This window comes from Pituophis catenifer, unplaced genomic scaffold (genome assembly GCF_029215685.1).
Source record: "Pituophis catenifer annectens isolate HBS135680 unplaced genomic scaffold, rPitCat1.0.hap2 SCAF_8, whole genome shotgun sequence".
Taxonomy (NCBI): domain Eukaryota; kingdom Metazoa; phylum Chordata; class Lepidosauria; order Squamata; family Colubridae; genus Pituophis; species Pituophis catenifer.
The window spans coordinates 15,105,531-15,122,805 of record NW_027256888.1 but is presented as its reverse complement, the minus strand read 5'-3'; the positions used below and the strand labels follow the sequence as shown (position 1 = coordinate 15,122,805).

The 17,275-nt window shown below is 40.5% G+C and overlaps 1 protein-coding gene across 1 annotated transcript; it reads right to left on the bottom strand.

Moving 5' to 3' along the window:
- Nucleotides 1–856: 856 nt before the first annotated feature.
- Nucleotides 857–3,516, bottom strand: TLR2 (toll like receptor 2). Its single transcript, XM_070948497.1, has one exon. It carries the CDS (start codon nt 3,514–3,516, stop codon nt 1,192–1,194), a length of 2,325 nt encoding a protein of 774 aa, XP_070804598.1. The 3' UTR covers nt 857–1,191.
- Nucleotides 3,517–17,275: the final 13,759 nt, after the last annotated feature.

Here is a 17,275-nt window from a genome sequence, read left to right as displayed (position 1 = left end):
TAGCTGGAATATAGAAGTACCAAATAGTTATGTACTTTATTTAAATCGATAAATGCAAAATCTTACCAGAAAATACATTTTTCACGGTAAACTAAAATAGCTACAGGAAGTGCTTTTTGCCCTTCAAAAAAAATAAATGAAGCTTAATGCAAATGTGCTGGTCATTTTCTCAAACACTGAAGACGACAGGAAGTTCCAGTTTATGGTTCTTCTTAGGATACATTCAACTATATAAATATATAAATTGGAAATAAAAAAAAAATAAAAAACTAAACAACTTCTTCATTTTATGCTTTTAACTGATTTATATGCTGCCTATCTCTTAATGGCTCCCGGAAGCTTTCAAAAGATAATAAAAACCAATAAAATGCCATCTAGCAATTGAGTGATTAAATGCCATCAAGTGGTTGTCTGATCTTAGCAACCATCAAATCCTAAAAAAAACAATAGAAAAAGACTTAAGTTACAGTGTATTTATACTTATTGTTTAATATTTAAACAATAAACAATCATATAATATATGCTCTTGTTCAGCATTGAATGTAATAGATGCTGGTTTGTTTGTTTTTATAATTAATCATGACTGAAAAATTATCTGTGTTGGTTCCCCTGCTGGCCTCATTTGCTTGTCACACCTAAGTTAACTCAGTGGACACATCACTCTAAACACTGTGTGGCTTCTTTGGATTTGGCTTATTGTGCTCTACAGGGCTCTGTGATTTGTAAATCAAGATTTACAGCTTAGCATGATGCATGAATTCAGGCTACATCTTGTTTAATAAAAGTGTTTAGTAAAGCAAAAAGTGGCTTAATGCACTTCACAAATTTTATCTATCAATTATCTCAATCTCTCAATTTGTTGGTTCTCAAGACTCTGCTAGAACTGTACCTTAGCTGCTACACGCTCCCCTGCTAATTTCTTCTTTCTCATAAATATCTGAAGAGTTGAGATACATGTACAAAACTTGGACAAAGCTAGTGTTGGATGTTATCGATATTTCTGCTGAGAGAAAAGCAGTCAAAGTACATGATGATGAAAATATTTGGGGTTCAAGGAATCACACTTCTGGAAGCCTACTTGCCTCTTGCTAATGGACTGGCCTGTACTGCATATCCTGAACCATAACAAATTCTTCACACCAGGGGTACTGCTAAAAGTAATGGAAAGGGTGTATTATACCAACTTGTCACCTAGGCTTTTATTGCCAATTTCAAATTAAACCAAAATAACTGTTGTTGATCTTTATCACTTGGCCATTCAAGATAAGTTTTGGTACTCATTAATTTTCGGAGTTTGCAAAACCTTTCTGGGATTGTTTTTGTTGGAATAGATTCCAGGAGGATCAAAATGGCTGTGTCATTATTCTCATCAAAAAAACGGAAGTGAGAAAAATCCAATTCATACTTGCACCACTCACTCCGCACAAAATTCTCCGACAACACAAACAGGGTTTTAGAGCTCTTCTCAATGGAATCAATAATATTGTCTACAATCCATTTGCCAGGCATGAAGTCTCTTTTATGAAGACAGAGTTTAAGTGGAGGGTTTGATTGCTCCAGCATCTCCACCATAATATTTTCCACCCATTCAGAGTCTTGTTCACTGTAGGAAATGAACGCATCATAGCAGACTGCCTGGTTGTGGGTCCTTTGCGGCTTGCGTTTTGCTTTAAGCCAGGCCAAAGTCATGCGTATATACCAAATGACATGAAACTTGTAGCAAAGAAATGCTGACACCACGATGATCAGCATTATCAGAATACAAAGGATGGACACAAAAGACCTGAAATGACAGTCAGTCAGTTGCAGCTGGGCAACTCCGATCTGCTCCCCTTTTATATAATCTGGAGAATCACAGATGTAATTTTCAGGCCAACCAATACAGATATTATATATTCTTGGATAAGACTGTACAAAGGAAACAAATTCACACTTGCATTGAAAACCGTTATAACGGGCATCCAGCGACTTCAGTTCTACAAACTTTTCCAATTCCTGCTCAGAGAACATAAAAACATTGTTTTCTCTAATAGTCACAAAAGTTACACGAGGGATGAAGGCAGCATCTGGTAGAGTTTTTAACCTATTATTTTTAAGGTAAAGTTCCTGAAGATGAGGCAGGCCCACCTTAAAATCATAGAGAAAATTGTTGCTTGCATCCAGAATTTCTAAAGAGTCAGGGATGCAACCTGTAAGTTTCTCTACTTTACAGCCAGAGATGTTTAAATATTTCAAGCTTTTTGGCCAACGACATGATTCTGGCATTTGTTCTAAGTTATTCTGACTTACATCTAGGTTAGTAAGGTTGACTAAATGAGCCACACTTCGAGCCATCCGATCAAGATGTGTCAAAGAATTTTGACTCACATTGAGAGTCTGCAGTTTAGGCCAACTTCCTGGACACAATGAATGCTCAACATACAAATCCTGAAGCAAATTTGTATTGAAATCAAGATACTCTACTGAATGGAATTTTTTTGCAAGCCCACAAGGCACAAGAAAAACTTTTGTATTTTCAATGGTTAGTCTGGTAATATTCTGTACAAGATACCACATGCCTGAAAGATCTGAAAATAAATAAAATGCATCTATTTTTAAATTCCTAATTGTTATTATATGTACATTAGTAGAAATTTGCTGACTATTATGGAAATGCCCAGTACCTTGTAATCTGCTATCTATAATTTCTAACTCTTGTAACTGGGTCATACCAGATAACGCACCAAAAAAAGGAACCACCTCATTTTCTAAAAAATCACTCTCTCTAAATCCAACCTTTTGAGCAGTCATTGGAACCTCTTTGAAATAACGGATAAGGGATAAAAAGTTATGGCGTATGTTTCTCAGTTCAAGAAACACCCCAGAATGTTTAACATCAATTAAAATCAAATTCAGTATAGAGTTGACAGTAACATTCAAAATAATGTGATTTATGCGTTCAAGAGACTGTAGAGCTCCTGGTGAATATTGTTTAAGATTCCGTCCTTCAATCTCCAGTTCTTCAAGAACTGAAATTCCTTCAAAATCTTTTGTCTGTAAAGAAGAGAATTTATCATTTCCCAAGTATAGATATCTCAGCTTTTGTAAGCCAGGAAATAATGGAAATTTCCCAAGTGTTGAGTAGGAATTCCCCTTTAGGTTTAATTTCTGTAAAGAAGAAAGATTTCTGAACCAAGTGGATGACAAGTAGTTCAGGTTATTCCATGATAAATCCAAATGCTCCAGCTTTCCAAGGAAGTCAAAGGCATTCTCGTCAATTGTCTGAATTAAATTGGATTGAAGCAAAAGTGTTCTAAGATTGACTGCAAACTTTAGGTCAGCATCTCGGATATGCACAATGCTATTGAAGGCCAGGTCCAGTCCCAAGACAGCATCTGATAGGCCCAGTGGAACTGAATGCAGACTTTTCCCATGAAAATTGCAATCAGCAACATCACAAAATGGGATGCTCTTTTCAGCAGAAAAACTTTTAGCTCCAGCAATTGAGATAAACCAAAGACTCCAAACTGGCAACATCGTGATTATCTAAAAGATACAATACATGATACGTTTGGTAATTTTAAGTAGTTTGGTTATAAAAACAAGATGCAGTCAATATTAACAAATATCACACAGAGAGCTAGAGGTAGCTTTAATGACAGTTGGAAATTATTTATTATGCATTCAGCTAGATCTGTGGTTCTCAATCCGTGGATCACTGGGGGGCTGCAATGTCATACAGTGTCCAAGAAGGATTGATGCAGTCTCTAAATCTTTAGTTAAGTTTTGGTGGTCCGTGGCCACAAAAGGTATTTAAAGGGGGTCTGTGGTGAAGAAAAGGTTGAGAACCACTGAACTAGATTATATACTAACCACAAAATATAATTTATACCCCAAATGGAGTTTAAATATAGTTTATACTCCATTGTGAAAACTGCCTGATTCAACATGGGCATATTTATGTTATTCAGTTCCAGTCAAAGCTAAATCAATATTTGGGAACCCAAAGTTTCAGGAACTATAGAAACAGCGATTTATTTATTTTTTTTTGTCCTAATCCCAATTTCTTATTCCTTGGAAACCATGTCTGGCTTTAAACACTGGAACACAAGAGAAAATAAAAGAGAAGTACAGCAAAAGGACAAAAGTAGTTAAATAGAACCATGCCACAAAAATGAATAAATTTGCACAAAGTGCCCAGAGTTTATTTTCCAAATCTGTTACTGCCATTCACATTTAACTCTGTCCTGAGAAAGGAAACAATTGTGAAGACTAAACAGTCAGGTCAGTTTGACCTCTGTTTCAAAGAAAAACAGACTGTTATTTCATGTCATAACCAGGGGAATAATAATTTTTATTTATTTATTTTTTTTTTTTTAAAATTTCTATACCGCCCTTCTCCAATATAGGACTCAGGGCGGTGAACAGCTAAAGTAAAAACAAGACATACATACAAAACATACAAAATCTAAAAACTGATTAAAATAATTAAATATTTTGGCCGTAATTAAAACAATTCCAATTTAAAATCAGTTTAAAATTTGACTCAAGCCAGCCCAGCTAGTTGAAATAAATGGGTTTTCAGGGCCCGACAAAAAATCCGGAGGTCTGTTATTGTACATAACTCTGGGGGGAGGTTGTTCCAGAGGGTGGGCGCCACCACAGGGAAGGCTCTCCCCCTGGGGGTCGCCAGCCGACATTGTCTGGCGGACGGCACCCTGAGGAGGCCCACTCTGTGTGAGCGTACTGGCCGGTGGGAGGCTATAATGTGCACATATTTCAAGCAAATTTGAGCACAAGGCAATGAGCAGTGTGACTGCAATGGAAAGTGAAATTATAGATTATAATAAATTATAGAAGTGGGAGGACCTAAAATGGTGATGTGGCTGTAATCCTTATAATGAGCTCGTCCTAAAAACATTTCATTTTTCCTGCATTTTAATTCACCACTTTCATGATTACATTACTTAGATTACTTGATTATAGAAGCATAGGTCAACTTCTGCTTCTCTAGATTCCCTTAAATATTCTGAGAATGCCATCACCATTTTTCTGTGATTAATACCCATTGAAGAGACAAACTATAGTGCATTTTTATCCATTCATTCCTTGTAGGAGTAAGCATGCACAGCCAACATGATTATCTCTTTATTTCTGAGAAACAGGAGCAGACTACATATGATGACATGTTCTACTTCTGCTTTAAGTTTAGACACCAAAGAACACAAGTGAAGAATTCTGAAATGATTCCTTTCCCTTTCAAGAGAGTTTCCCTACTCAGCCAATCATATCTCTGAGCTCCAACAGATTAAAGAAAAAGTGGACTGTTAAATAGATAGACCAAGTGGGGCTGTAGCTCTATGTAGCTATGGAGCTATGTAGCTCTATGTAGCTAAGAATTCTCCAGCTGCAATTCTGGATGAATCACTGCCAATCAGTGTTGAAAATACTAGGTTGAATGGACCAGGGACTTCAGGTAAGACAACTTCTCTTGCATCCAAGATTCAACTTCTTGCCAGTGTACTCCAAGGACCAGTAGATCTATCACTATCTCATATGCAGAATGTATACTGGACTACTATAATGCTCTCTACGTGGGGCTCCCCTTGAGGAGCACCCGGAGGCTCCAACTGGTGCAGAGTGCGGCCGCGCGGGTGTTTATGGGAGCGATGTGGCGTTCCCATGTAACACCTCTCCTGCGCAAGCTGCACTGGCTCCCGGTGGTCTTCTGGGTGCGCTTCAAGGTTTTGGTTACCACCTTTAGAGCGCTCCATGGCTTAGACCTGGGTAATTACGGGACCGCCTGCTGCCACCAGTAGCCTCTCACCGGCCAGTACGCTCTCATAGAGAGGGGCTCCTCAGGGTGCCGTCGGCCAAACAGTGTCGACTGGCGTCCCCCAGGGGGAGAGCCTTCTCTGTGGGGGCACCTGCTATCTGGAATGAGCTCCCCCCGGAGATACGGAGGATCCCGGATTTACGCATCTTCCACCATGCCCTCAAGACCTTTTTATTTCAACAGGCTGGCCTGGCCTAACTTCCCTTTTTAATTGTAAATTTTTAAATTTGTCTTAAAACATTTGGGGTGTTTTAATCTGTTTCGGGACAAACTATTTAATGGGTTTTTATATTGTCTTTTAAATTTTGTAGTCTGTGTGTTTTATCTCTTTGGCTGTTCACCGCCCTGAGTCCTTCAGGAGTAGGGCAGTATATAAATCTAATAAAATGAAATGAAAATGAAAAATATAGGTAAAAACATGACCATGATTAGCAGTCCAAGTTGTATTAGCAATAAGAAGTGATTTTATTGTCATAATTCTGTTTCCACCAGTGTTTGACAGTCACAGGTCCTGTTCATCAGGAGCACAAAGAGTGGCATATTTTTATTAGCAAAATGATTGTACAAAAAGTGTCTTTATTTTCTGGCAAAAAAAAAAAAAAATAGTCCTGCATATGAATTCATCACATCTTGCACAGTACAAAAAATGTGAGAAATGATGAATGATAGGGTGGGGTCTAGTCAACATTGTTGCCTCACACTTGAAATGAAAGTTACAAGCCAAGGCACTGCATGTGATATTACATACCATAAATGTAAAATATGCAAGAACATACATGCCCACATATGACTTTGGGTTAAGTGCTGTACGATACCTGACTTTGTCACTTTATGGGAGAATCAAATGGACCTTTGTAAATCCCATCCCTACATAAAAGGGAGGAGCAGTGTTTCTACACAATTCATACATTCCCCAAAGCATGATATCATCATTTCACCTTTAAGGTTAAAAGCACGAGACATGAACAGATTAAGAGAGTTGGAAGGGACCTTGTAAATCTTCTAGTCCAACCACCCTCCCAAGCTGGGGACTCTGCATCATTTGCACCAAAAATGGCAGTCCAGTCTCTTCTTGAAAGCTTCCAATGATAAAGATCCCACAACTTCTGAAGGTGGATTGATCATTCTCACTGTCAGAACATTTCTCCTTATTTCTAGGTTGAATCTCTCCTTGATCAGTTTCCATCCATGATTCCTTGTCTGGTTTTCAGGTGCCTTGGAAAATAGCTTGACCCCTTCCTCTCTGTGGCAGCTCCTCAAATATTGGATGGCTGTTATCATGTCTCCCCTGGTCCTTCTCTTCACTAGACCAGCCATGCCCAGTTCCTGCAACCTGCAAACATACTGCAAACATACAGTTCATGTATGTTTTAGCCTCCAGTCCCCTAACCATCTTGGTTGCTCTTCTCTGCCCTTTTTCTAGAGTGTCAACATCTTTTTTTATAGTGTGGTTCATCCTATGTTTTAGCCTCCCGTCTCCTGATCATCCTGGTTGCCCTTCTCTGCACTTTTTCTTGCTCTTCTCTGCACATTTTCCTGGCCTGTTTTTCTTTCTTTCTTTCTTTCTTTCTTTCTTTCTTTCTTTCTTTCTTTCTTTCTTTCTTTCTTTCTTTCTTTCTTTCTTTCTCTCTTTCTCTCTTTCTCTCTCTTTCTTTCTTTCTTTCTCTCTCTCTCTCTCCCTCCCTCCCTCCCTCTCTCTCATACAGGTCACCTTGGACGGCTGTCCTGTCATCTGTACATAGATAATAATTTAAACATCATCTCAAGACTCTTCATCTCCAAATCACCACCGCTCCTTTCTTCTTTTTTCTTCTTCTTCTTCCTGCACCTGTTAAATTCCAATTACATCCCCCCTGCCCCCCAAAGAAAAGCAAAACATAAAATGAAGAAGAGTAAAAAAAAAAAAAAAAAAGCACTTACTACGCCTCCTTACTCAAAACTCCCACGAACGGCACTCTACGCCGAAGTGTTTGCTCAGGAGCGCTTCCTCAAGGGAGGTTTAATCTTTGAAGACAAACGAAGAGTTAAAAGGAGCAGCGGAACGAAGACACGCCTCTGGCATTACTACTCACTCGCCGAGCTTCCGAAACTCCCTTCACACAAGCCTCGCAGACGGTTCGGCAACGTCTGATGCGCTTCCTCGGAAGACGCTCCGAGCATACCAGCGGGGTATCCCGTGCGGAAGGCAGCCTTTGGAGGAGCTGGAGTGGGGGGAGTTTGGGCGGTGGCTTCGCCTCAGTTACCATACAGATTTAGATGTCGAAATTTCCTTCCCAATAGCCACGCCTCGCGCTGTCCCCCTCTTCCCTCCCCCTCCCTCCTTATGTTTGGGACTTCCCCCTTTTGTAAGTTTTGCTGCCCAAACTTCCCCAGGTTCCCCTGCAGAGAAGGTGGAGCCCTGATTAAAAGGAGCGCTGCAGCTTTCCCACTTCAGAACATACCAGATTTTATTTTTTTTTTTTATTATTATTATTATTATTATTATTATTATTATTATTATTATTATTATTATTATTATTATTATTATTATTATTATTATTTAATCTTTAGTGAGATTCACAGCCTTTGAGGCTGGTTAATAGCTCAGCAGCTTGAGTCCTAACCAAGGACCTAGGAATAATAATAATAATAATATAATAATAATAATAATAATAATAATAATAATAATAATAATAATAATAATAATAATAGGCAAAAATTCAACATGTTACCACCAAAAGCAAATGCCGCCTCTGCAATGAGAAAGATGAGACAGTCGACCACCTGATCAGTGGGTGCAGCAAAATTTCACAAACTGACTACCTACAACGCCATGACCGTGTTGCTAAAATCATTCACTGGAAATTGTGCCAGAAGTTTGGATTTGAGTACAGCAAAAACCACTGGGAACATCAGGTTGAGAAAGTTTTAGAGAATGAGAAACTCAAGATCTTGTGGGACTTTAGGATTCAGACTGACAGGCACTTGGTCCACAACACACCTGACATAACAATAGTTGAAAAGAAAAAAGTATGGTTCATTGACATTGCAATACCTGGTGATGCACGAATTGAAGATAAGCAGCAAGAAAAAATCACAAAGTCCGGGACTTACAAATTGAAGTTGAGCGACTGTGGAAAAAGAAATCGTGTGTTGTCCCGATTGTAATTGGAGCCCTCGGAGCAATACCCAAAGGGCTACCCCGCTATTTAGAAATTCTAAATTTGCCGGACTTGAACATTTTGACTCTACAAAAAACCACCTTACTCGGAACAGCTTACATCCTCTGACGATACCTTAACAGTTCCTAGGTCCTTGGTTAGGACTCGAGCTGCTGAGCTATTAACCAGCCTCAAAGGCTGTGAATCTCACTAAAGATTAACCAATAAATAATAATAATAATAATAATAATAATAATAATAATAATAATAATAATAATAATAATAGTTGTTCTTGTTGTTTTTGTTGTTGTTAATCTTTAGTGAGATTCACAGCCTTTGAGGCTGGTTAATAGCTCAGCAGCTTGAGTTCTAACCAAGGACCTAGGAATTATTATTATTATTATTATTATTATTATTATTATTATTATTATTATTATTATTATTATTATTTAAGCTGGCACAGTTATTTTCCTCCGAAATCCCTTCCAACTCTGTTATTCTATTATTAAAAGAAACGACTTGGGACTTTCACTTTACTTAACAGTTGCTGGAATTGGGTGTGTCTAGTTTAATGAAAAGAAGGACTAGGGGTAACATGATAGCAGTGTTCCGATATCTCAGGGGCTGCCACAAAGAAGAGGGAGTCGAGCTATTCTTCAAAGCACCTGAGGGTAGAACAAGAAGCAATGGGTGGAAACTAATCAAGGAGAGAAGCACCTTAGAACTAAGGAGAAATTTCCTGACAGTTAGAATAATTAATCAGTGGAACAACTTTCCTCCAGGAGTTTTGGATGCTCCAACACTGGAAGTTTTTAAGAAGATGTTGGATAACCATTTGTTTGAAATGGTATAGGGTTTCCTGCCTAAGCAGGGGGTTGGACTAGAAGACCTCCAAGGTCCCTTCCAACTCTTATTCTATTCTATTCTATTCTATTCTATTCTATTCTATTCTATTCTATTCTATTCTATTCTATTCTATTCTATTCTATTCTATTCTATTCTATTGTCACTTCATTCCATGTGTTCAATTCATGGAGAGGGAGGAAAGACGCCTCAACCGTGGGCTACTTTTTCTCACGCATGCTCCTGTCCAGAAAAAATATATATATTTGTAATACGATACGTGTTTTGATGGAGTCTGACTCTGCTGGCTCAAAATATTTTGCTGCTTGCAATGGAGCACGCTCTAGTGCTTCTCCCCCATTAATTCTGGAGAGCCAGAGTTAAACCGACAACACCCTGCGCCGTTTGAACACCTGATACTTTCCGCATCAGCTCCTCTGAAAACATACAGTTTTAATTTTCTAGGTTTACAAGGACTGCATTGTGGAGACTGAGCCAGATCTTACCCAAAAGGAATAGTGTAATAGGTACAGAAAAATGGATTTCTTTGAAATCGGGGGACCTTCTTCTAAACAGATGCTTATCATTCTTGGGTCTCTGATTGGTTACTTATTCTGTACTCTTGTCTCATGCCGTTCAAGTAATCTTCCAGACTATTTTCTGGGATCATATTCTTTCAGGTTGATCATTATCAGTAGAAATGTCAACCAGCGAAACAGGCTGTTGCTTTGTTCCTCTCTTGTTTGTCATTCTTGCCCTTTTTTTAAAAAAAACCTTATAATTCTCTTGTTTTAGTGTGAGCCATCCAGAGTCACTGGGAGTTGGGTGGCACATCAATTTAATAAATAAATTAACAATGGGTACGCATTGCTCCTAACATGTGATAGTATTTCCACATATTTTGCAGCATGCATTAGAAAGTCTGGGAGTTTATGCTTTATGGAGTATAGGTAAAAGTAAAGGTTTTCCCTGCACAGTCATGTCTGACTTTAGCGGGTGATGCTCATCTCCATTTCTTGGCCTATTATTCTTTGTTATTCTTTATGACTTTCTGTGGGATCGTCCATCTGGACTTGGGAGAGTCTAGCCCAGGGATCGGCAACCTTAAACACTCAAAGAGCCACAAAAATCCTAATTGGAAGCCTCCCATTCAATTCTGGAGCTGACTGAAAGTCTGGTTCTCCCACCATAGAGTCTCCTCCTAGCGTGGCATCCTTTTTCCTCTACCTGAAACCCCTATCAATTGTGGAGCTGACCGGAAAATCCGCCCCATGACATAGTCTCCCCTCCTGGCACACCATGCTTCCCCCCCCACAACCAGAAGCTCCTCTCAAAATTGTTGTGCCAACCGGTGACAGAGAGCCGCAGCAGAGGGATGAAATAGCCACATGCAGCTCCAGAGCCGCGAGTTGCCGACCCCTAGCCTAGCCCATACACTGTGCAAATGTTCCTGCACAGTGGCAGCTGCTGATATTCCTGTCTACATCTTACACCCTGCCACTATGTGTTGGACTGTCTCCAAGGCTATTTTGCATAGTTTGCACCTTGGGTCCTATCTAGTGTACTAGCCCTTTTTCTAGCTGGGGTTCAGTGGCTGGTGGCTGGACTTGAAATGGAAGCTTCTGTACGTTTTGAAGAGTTTCCAGGTCTTTACATCAGTAGCCTACATGTCCTCTTTTGGCCGCTTCACTATACCAGTGGGGTATCTGATGACTGTCTGACTGCAGTTAATGGCCCAGAATTTTTGAAATTAAAGTAATCTATGTAAACTGAAGGTTGCATATAAATCTGGATCAGGTGTAACGGGTGGGTTCTAAATTTTTTTACTACCGGTTCTGTGGGCATGGCTTATTTTGTGGGCGTGGCTTGATGGTCATGTGACAATTCTTTAGGATTTAGCAGATGTACTGGTCTACCAGGCTTTTAACTGCTTGCAGAGCTGTACTGGTCTACCCATTTGTTCCTGGAGCGTTTCGGTCTACCCATTTGTTTTTTGAGCGCACTGATCTACCACCACACTGCCTTTTAACACTGATCAGCCGTAAGGTGGCTCTTTGAAGCCCCATGGCAAGAGTTTAAACAGTTTTTTTCCTTCTAGCTGATTAGCTGGGACTCGGGAGGCAGCGAATAGATTGGGAGTGGGGCCAAATAAAAGGTAAGAATAACGCGGGTGGGTGGGTGGGAGGCCCAGCTCCCAAACAAAGAGAACTGGTTCGGTGATGTCATATCGTCACCACTACCTGCTCGGCCGAACCGGAAGGAACCTACCACTGAGGTGTACTATGGAGTAGAATGTGTTTAGTGATCTCTGTTGATTATGGGTAGTTCATAAGTCTGATTCAATTAGAAGTTGTTTGCTGTTTTATTGTCATACATAGCAGTGGTGGTATTCAGCCAGTTCTAGCTGGTTCGGGCGAATCGGTAGTGGCGACAGTGGGAGGCTCCGCCCACCCACTCGGACGTCGTCACATCCCGTTTTTGATGCTCTGCGTTTCCATGCTTACATTTGTGAACTGGTAGCGAAGGTAAGTGAATACTACCCCGATACATAGGCCTTTTGAAAATTCCAGCTCTTTTATTGAAAATTCAGTTTATTCTTATGTGGTTGGTGTTATAGTTTGATTTGGAGCAATAGCAACAATAATTCATTTTCAAAATACATTCCCTGTTAGAAAACTAGCCAATGATTTCTTTATTTTGGACAAAGCTCAACAATTTCAGAGTAGTTGCAGATCCTAGACTTAGTCTTACACTCGGCTGCTAGAAAAAAGTGAAGTTGCATTGCTACATCCTGTGCGATCTAGAAAACAAGCAATCTTTTGTTCACGACCTGGAAATCCTGTTATTCCACTGCTGCCTGGTGTTTATACTCTTTCCTGCCAATTCATTTTTTAAAAACATTAGTTGGGATTTCTAAGTAGTTGGCATGTCTGGGTGAAAGTCTTTTTATGAAAGATCTCTTGTTTAGAATTGCATTACAAAAAAAAGCAGATGATTCTAGTGTTGCATTTTCAGTTTCTGAGCATGCTCTGGAATCTCCCTAAGTGATTTAAAAACACTTTTGGTTCTGGTTTTTATTTTCAGTTTTACTGAAAGTTAAGTTCTTGTAAACCAGGAACCCACTGAATCAGTCAAAAGTGACGTGAACTGGATATATTTTAAGTACCAAACAGAAGGAAGATGAGTGATCAACAGCCCTGAAATACAATCTTTGAGAATAGTATAACTATTCTTTTTTGGTGAGGGGGGAGGGGGGGGGTCTGATCAGAGTTGTATTTAAATCTGCTTTTAGCACAGATGAAAAATATCCTAAGAAAGACTGGGCCAATCTATTCTCAAACAAAACACCTTCAGCTCCAGCTGATGGGATTAAGGACAGAATGTGATTTTTAGGTCATAATAGGATTAATCTACCATCATTAGAATAGCAAAAGACACAAAGCTCAATAAATTGCACAACCCTGGAGCATTTCAAACACAAAACCCCAAAGAATGTATAAAAGCCCATCTACCACAACGCCATTTTGTCAGCTGTCCCAGAACTACATGCTATTGTTGGTTCCGCTCACCAATAAACAGAGTCCTTCTTTCTAATCACCCTCCATTTTATTTCCAACGCCTTTCTCCCGGATTGGAACCAGACTGGATTTTTCTTCCAACAGTAGAAAATACAGCGTTTGGACTTCTTTGTGTCTCTCAAATTGGATCAGAAGTAAAGGCAGGAATTATCTTCAAAAAACTTTAGGTAAAGGTAAAGGTTCCCCTTGCACATATGTTCCCCTCGACTCTAGGGGGCGATGCTCATCTCCGTTTCAAAGCCGAAGAGCCAGCACTGTCCAAAGATGTCTCCGTGGTCATGTGGCCAGCATGAATAAATGCCAAAGGTGCACGGAACACTGTTACCTTCCCACCAAAGGTGGTCCCTATTTTTCTATTTGCATTTTTTACGTGCTTTCGAATTTCTAGGTTGGCAGAAGCTGGGACAAGTAACAAGGAGCTCATCCCATTACGCAGCACTAGGGATTCGAACCACTGAACTGCCAACCTTTTGATCAACAAGCTCAGTGTCTTAGCTACTGAGCTCCGTGGTCTCCATGATCATGTGGCTGGCATGACTAAACACCAAAGGTGCACGGAACACTCTTACCTTCCCAATAAAATAAAATAAAAATAAATAATATTTTTTAAAATTTATTTATTAAAGCCATATGCTGCCTATCTTGCCAAAGGCAATTCAAGCTTATAATCAATCAATAAAATGCCAACATAAAACATCATATAGTAACATTAAGTTTGCATTTAAAAAATTGACAAAGATGGAGAGGAAGGGACCAAGATGCACACAAAGAGGAGATGAGATATTATCTTAATCCTTTAACCACCTTTGGAATGTCCCAGACCCCTTGGGACCCAGGCCAGTTGGCAGAGCCACACTTTCAGGCCCTTTCAGAAGGCCAAAAAGGTGGGTGCAGATGTCATCTCTGGGAGCACAATGTTACAGAGGGACTGGTTAGGTGAAGGTTTGAGTTGTAACTATGTTGTAATACTGATGACAACTTTCTTCCTTATATTTCTTCATCCATTATGAGCCTTGATAGTACAGTGGTCTACGCACCCTGTTATTAACACAGCTGCCTGCAATTTACTGCTGGTTCGAATCTCTCCAAGGCTCAAGGTTGACTCAGCCTTCCATCCTTTCTAAGGTAGGTGAAATGAGGACCCAGTTTGTGGGAGCAATAAGCTGACTTTGTATAAATATACAAAAGTATGAAGGCTATTGCTTAACGCATTGTAAGCCGCCCTGAGTCTCCGGAGAAGGGCAGCATATAAATCAAATTAAAAAAAAAATTATGATGAACCAGCAATTCACAAACTAACCACATGATTCTTGTCCCATTTCCTGTTTATTCAATGAATGCAAGAGTTAAGTAGTCATGAAAATAGTAATATTACTGTATGCTTTATTCTCACTTCCTCTAAAGAACATCAAATCTAGATGAAGTCTTTAATAATGTAATTGCCCCACATGGAATTTTACAAGAGATGCTGACACTGACGTTGAAAACTCTCCTGTTTTTACACCTAATTTCTAAGGTCAAAGCCAGTGATGGCTAACCTTTTTGTCATTGGGTGCTGAAAGTGCAGAGGCAGCGGCAGCTCCTCCTCCTGCCAGCCTCGTGCTCTGAACAATGTCCAGTCAGCCATGTCAGCCATGCCGGACACTGCCTGGAGCGTGAGGCTGACAGGAGGTGGAGGATGAGCCGCCACTGCCTCTGCAAAGAGGTAGTGGCAGCAGGCCATTCTTGCTGGCAAAGAGGCAGCGGCGGCTCCTCCTCCTCCTGCCAGCCTCGTACTCCAGGAAGCAGCCAGCCAGCCAGCCATGTCTGGCCTCCCCTGGCAGCCCACGTGGATCCCAGGCAGTGCAGCTTTGGGGCCTTTCCTGGTGGCAGCGGCAGTGGTGGCGAGGCAGGTAGGCAAGTGGGTATAGGGGAGCAACTGGCGGCAGTGCTCCTGGCTTGCAAGGGGGTGGATGTCCCGGGGTTGCATGTGAGCATCGACAGTATGGCCTATGTACATGCACGCTAAGAGGAGCTGCCCAGTGGGCATGCATGCGCCAGGAAATGGACTTCCGGTTTCCTGTGCACACATGTGCACCGGCCAGCTAGTCTTCTGGTTACTGGTGCACATGCATGCACGATGATCAGCTGGCTGGCTGATCTTCCGGTTTCTGGCACTGCCACATGCGTGAAGGCCAGCTGAACATCACGCACGCACGCACGCCAATAACCAAAAGACTAGCTAGTTGGCGCGCATGTGTGCACTGGAAACCCAGAAGAGGAATGGGTGATGCCGTACGTGCCAGGTGACATGGCTCTGCGTGCCATTTCTAGCACACATGCTATAGGTTCGCCATCATAGGTCTAAGGTGTTCCACAGGGCAGTAGCCACGAATACCACCACCCTGAGTTATCCTACTTTTCCAGAAATGATAGGGGTGTCTTTTTAAGTTCTGTTTTAGATCTGTTGAATGTAAGCTACACTGGAATTGTATAATATGTAATGTATTTTTATACTCTTAAATTTATTAGTATACTTTCACATAAGAAAGGTAAAAGTCTGAGAGGTTGAAAAAACAAAGCATTTTAATATTTTATTTCAACGCGGCTTGGATGTCGGGGCTCTTATATATCTGTAGTGCTCAGTGAGAAGAATCAATTGACTGACAGTGAAATGGTTTAATTAAGAAGCAATGTCAGCTAGAAATACAGTGCACAAAAACATTAAGAGGAAGCTGACTGATAGCAGATTTGAAATTCACTGAAAAAGTGAATTGTTGAGACAGTGGGAGTCAATTATTATGTATGATCAGATACACACACAGCAATCATATGGATGGATTTTTTCCATGACAAATCTATCCAATACTTGTTTTTTCAAGTCTCCTATGACCAAGTCTGGCAGTTCAGCAGTTCGAATCCCTAGTGCCGCGTAACAGGGTGAGCTCCCGTTACTTGTTGCCGCTTCTCCCAACCCAGCAATTTGAAAGCACATAAAAAATGCAAGTAGAAAAATATGGACCACCTTTGGTGGGAAGGTAACAGTGTTCCGTGTACCTTTGGCATTTAGTCATGCCAGCCACATGACCATGGAGACGTCTTCGGACAGCGCTGGCTCTTCGGCTTTGAAACAGAGATGAGCACTGCCCTCTAGATTTGGGAACGACTAGCACATATGTGCGAGGAGAACCGTTACTTTTACTATGACCAAGTCTGCTGTATCATTGCCACTGAAACTGAGTCCATCCACTTTGTTGCTGGTCGGCTTCTTATCTCTACAGGTGTGGGAGTGATACTTCCTAAATCAAGTCTCAAACAAAATCTAATTTTGTAAAGTACTTTCCCTAACCTGATCTATTTAGACAATTAGGAATAGATTTATGAATAAGAAATGTGCTTTCGTGCAAGTCTAGGGTGATATACCTTAGTTGCTATATAAATGGTATTGTGGTATTGCCAGGGCTCAGAGCAAGTGACAGTCTTTATAAGAAGAAAATCATGGACAAATTACACCATCTAATTCCATTGGCTCCCACTCCCACTCCCACTCCCAATCACAGTAACAGCATCGGAAGTAGATTTTCTCTGCAATTGTGCCACCTAAACACAAAAGGATTTTGCAATCTCTCGTCTTCAGTGGACAAAGGTCTCATTAATGCTGAATGTCTTACCCAAAAGGAGAATATAGTCATTGAGGAAGTAACAGTAGAGGAAAGAGTTGAAAGAGCCAAGAGAAACCGCTGCCTTCAAATGGTTTTGAAACCCACTGTGGTTTTACAATGGGGACTTTATATATGGACCAACAGAAATTAGGATTTCCATTAGTGAAGACATAATGAGGAAGGTTCTCCAGACTGTCTCTCTCCAAACAAGTGAGAACAAATCTAATACACTATTGAACAGAACGAAGTCTATAAGCA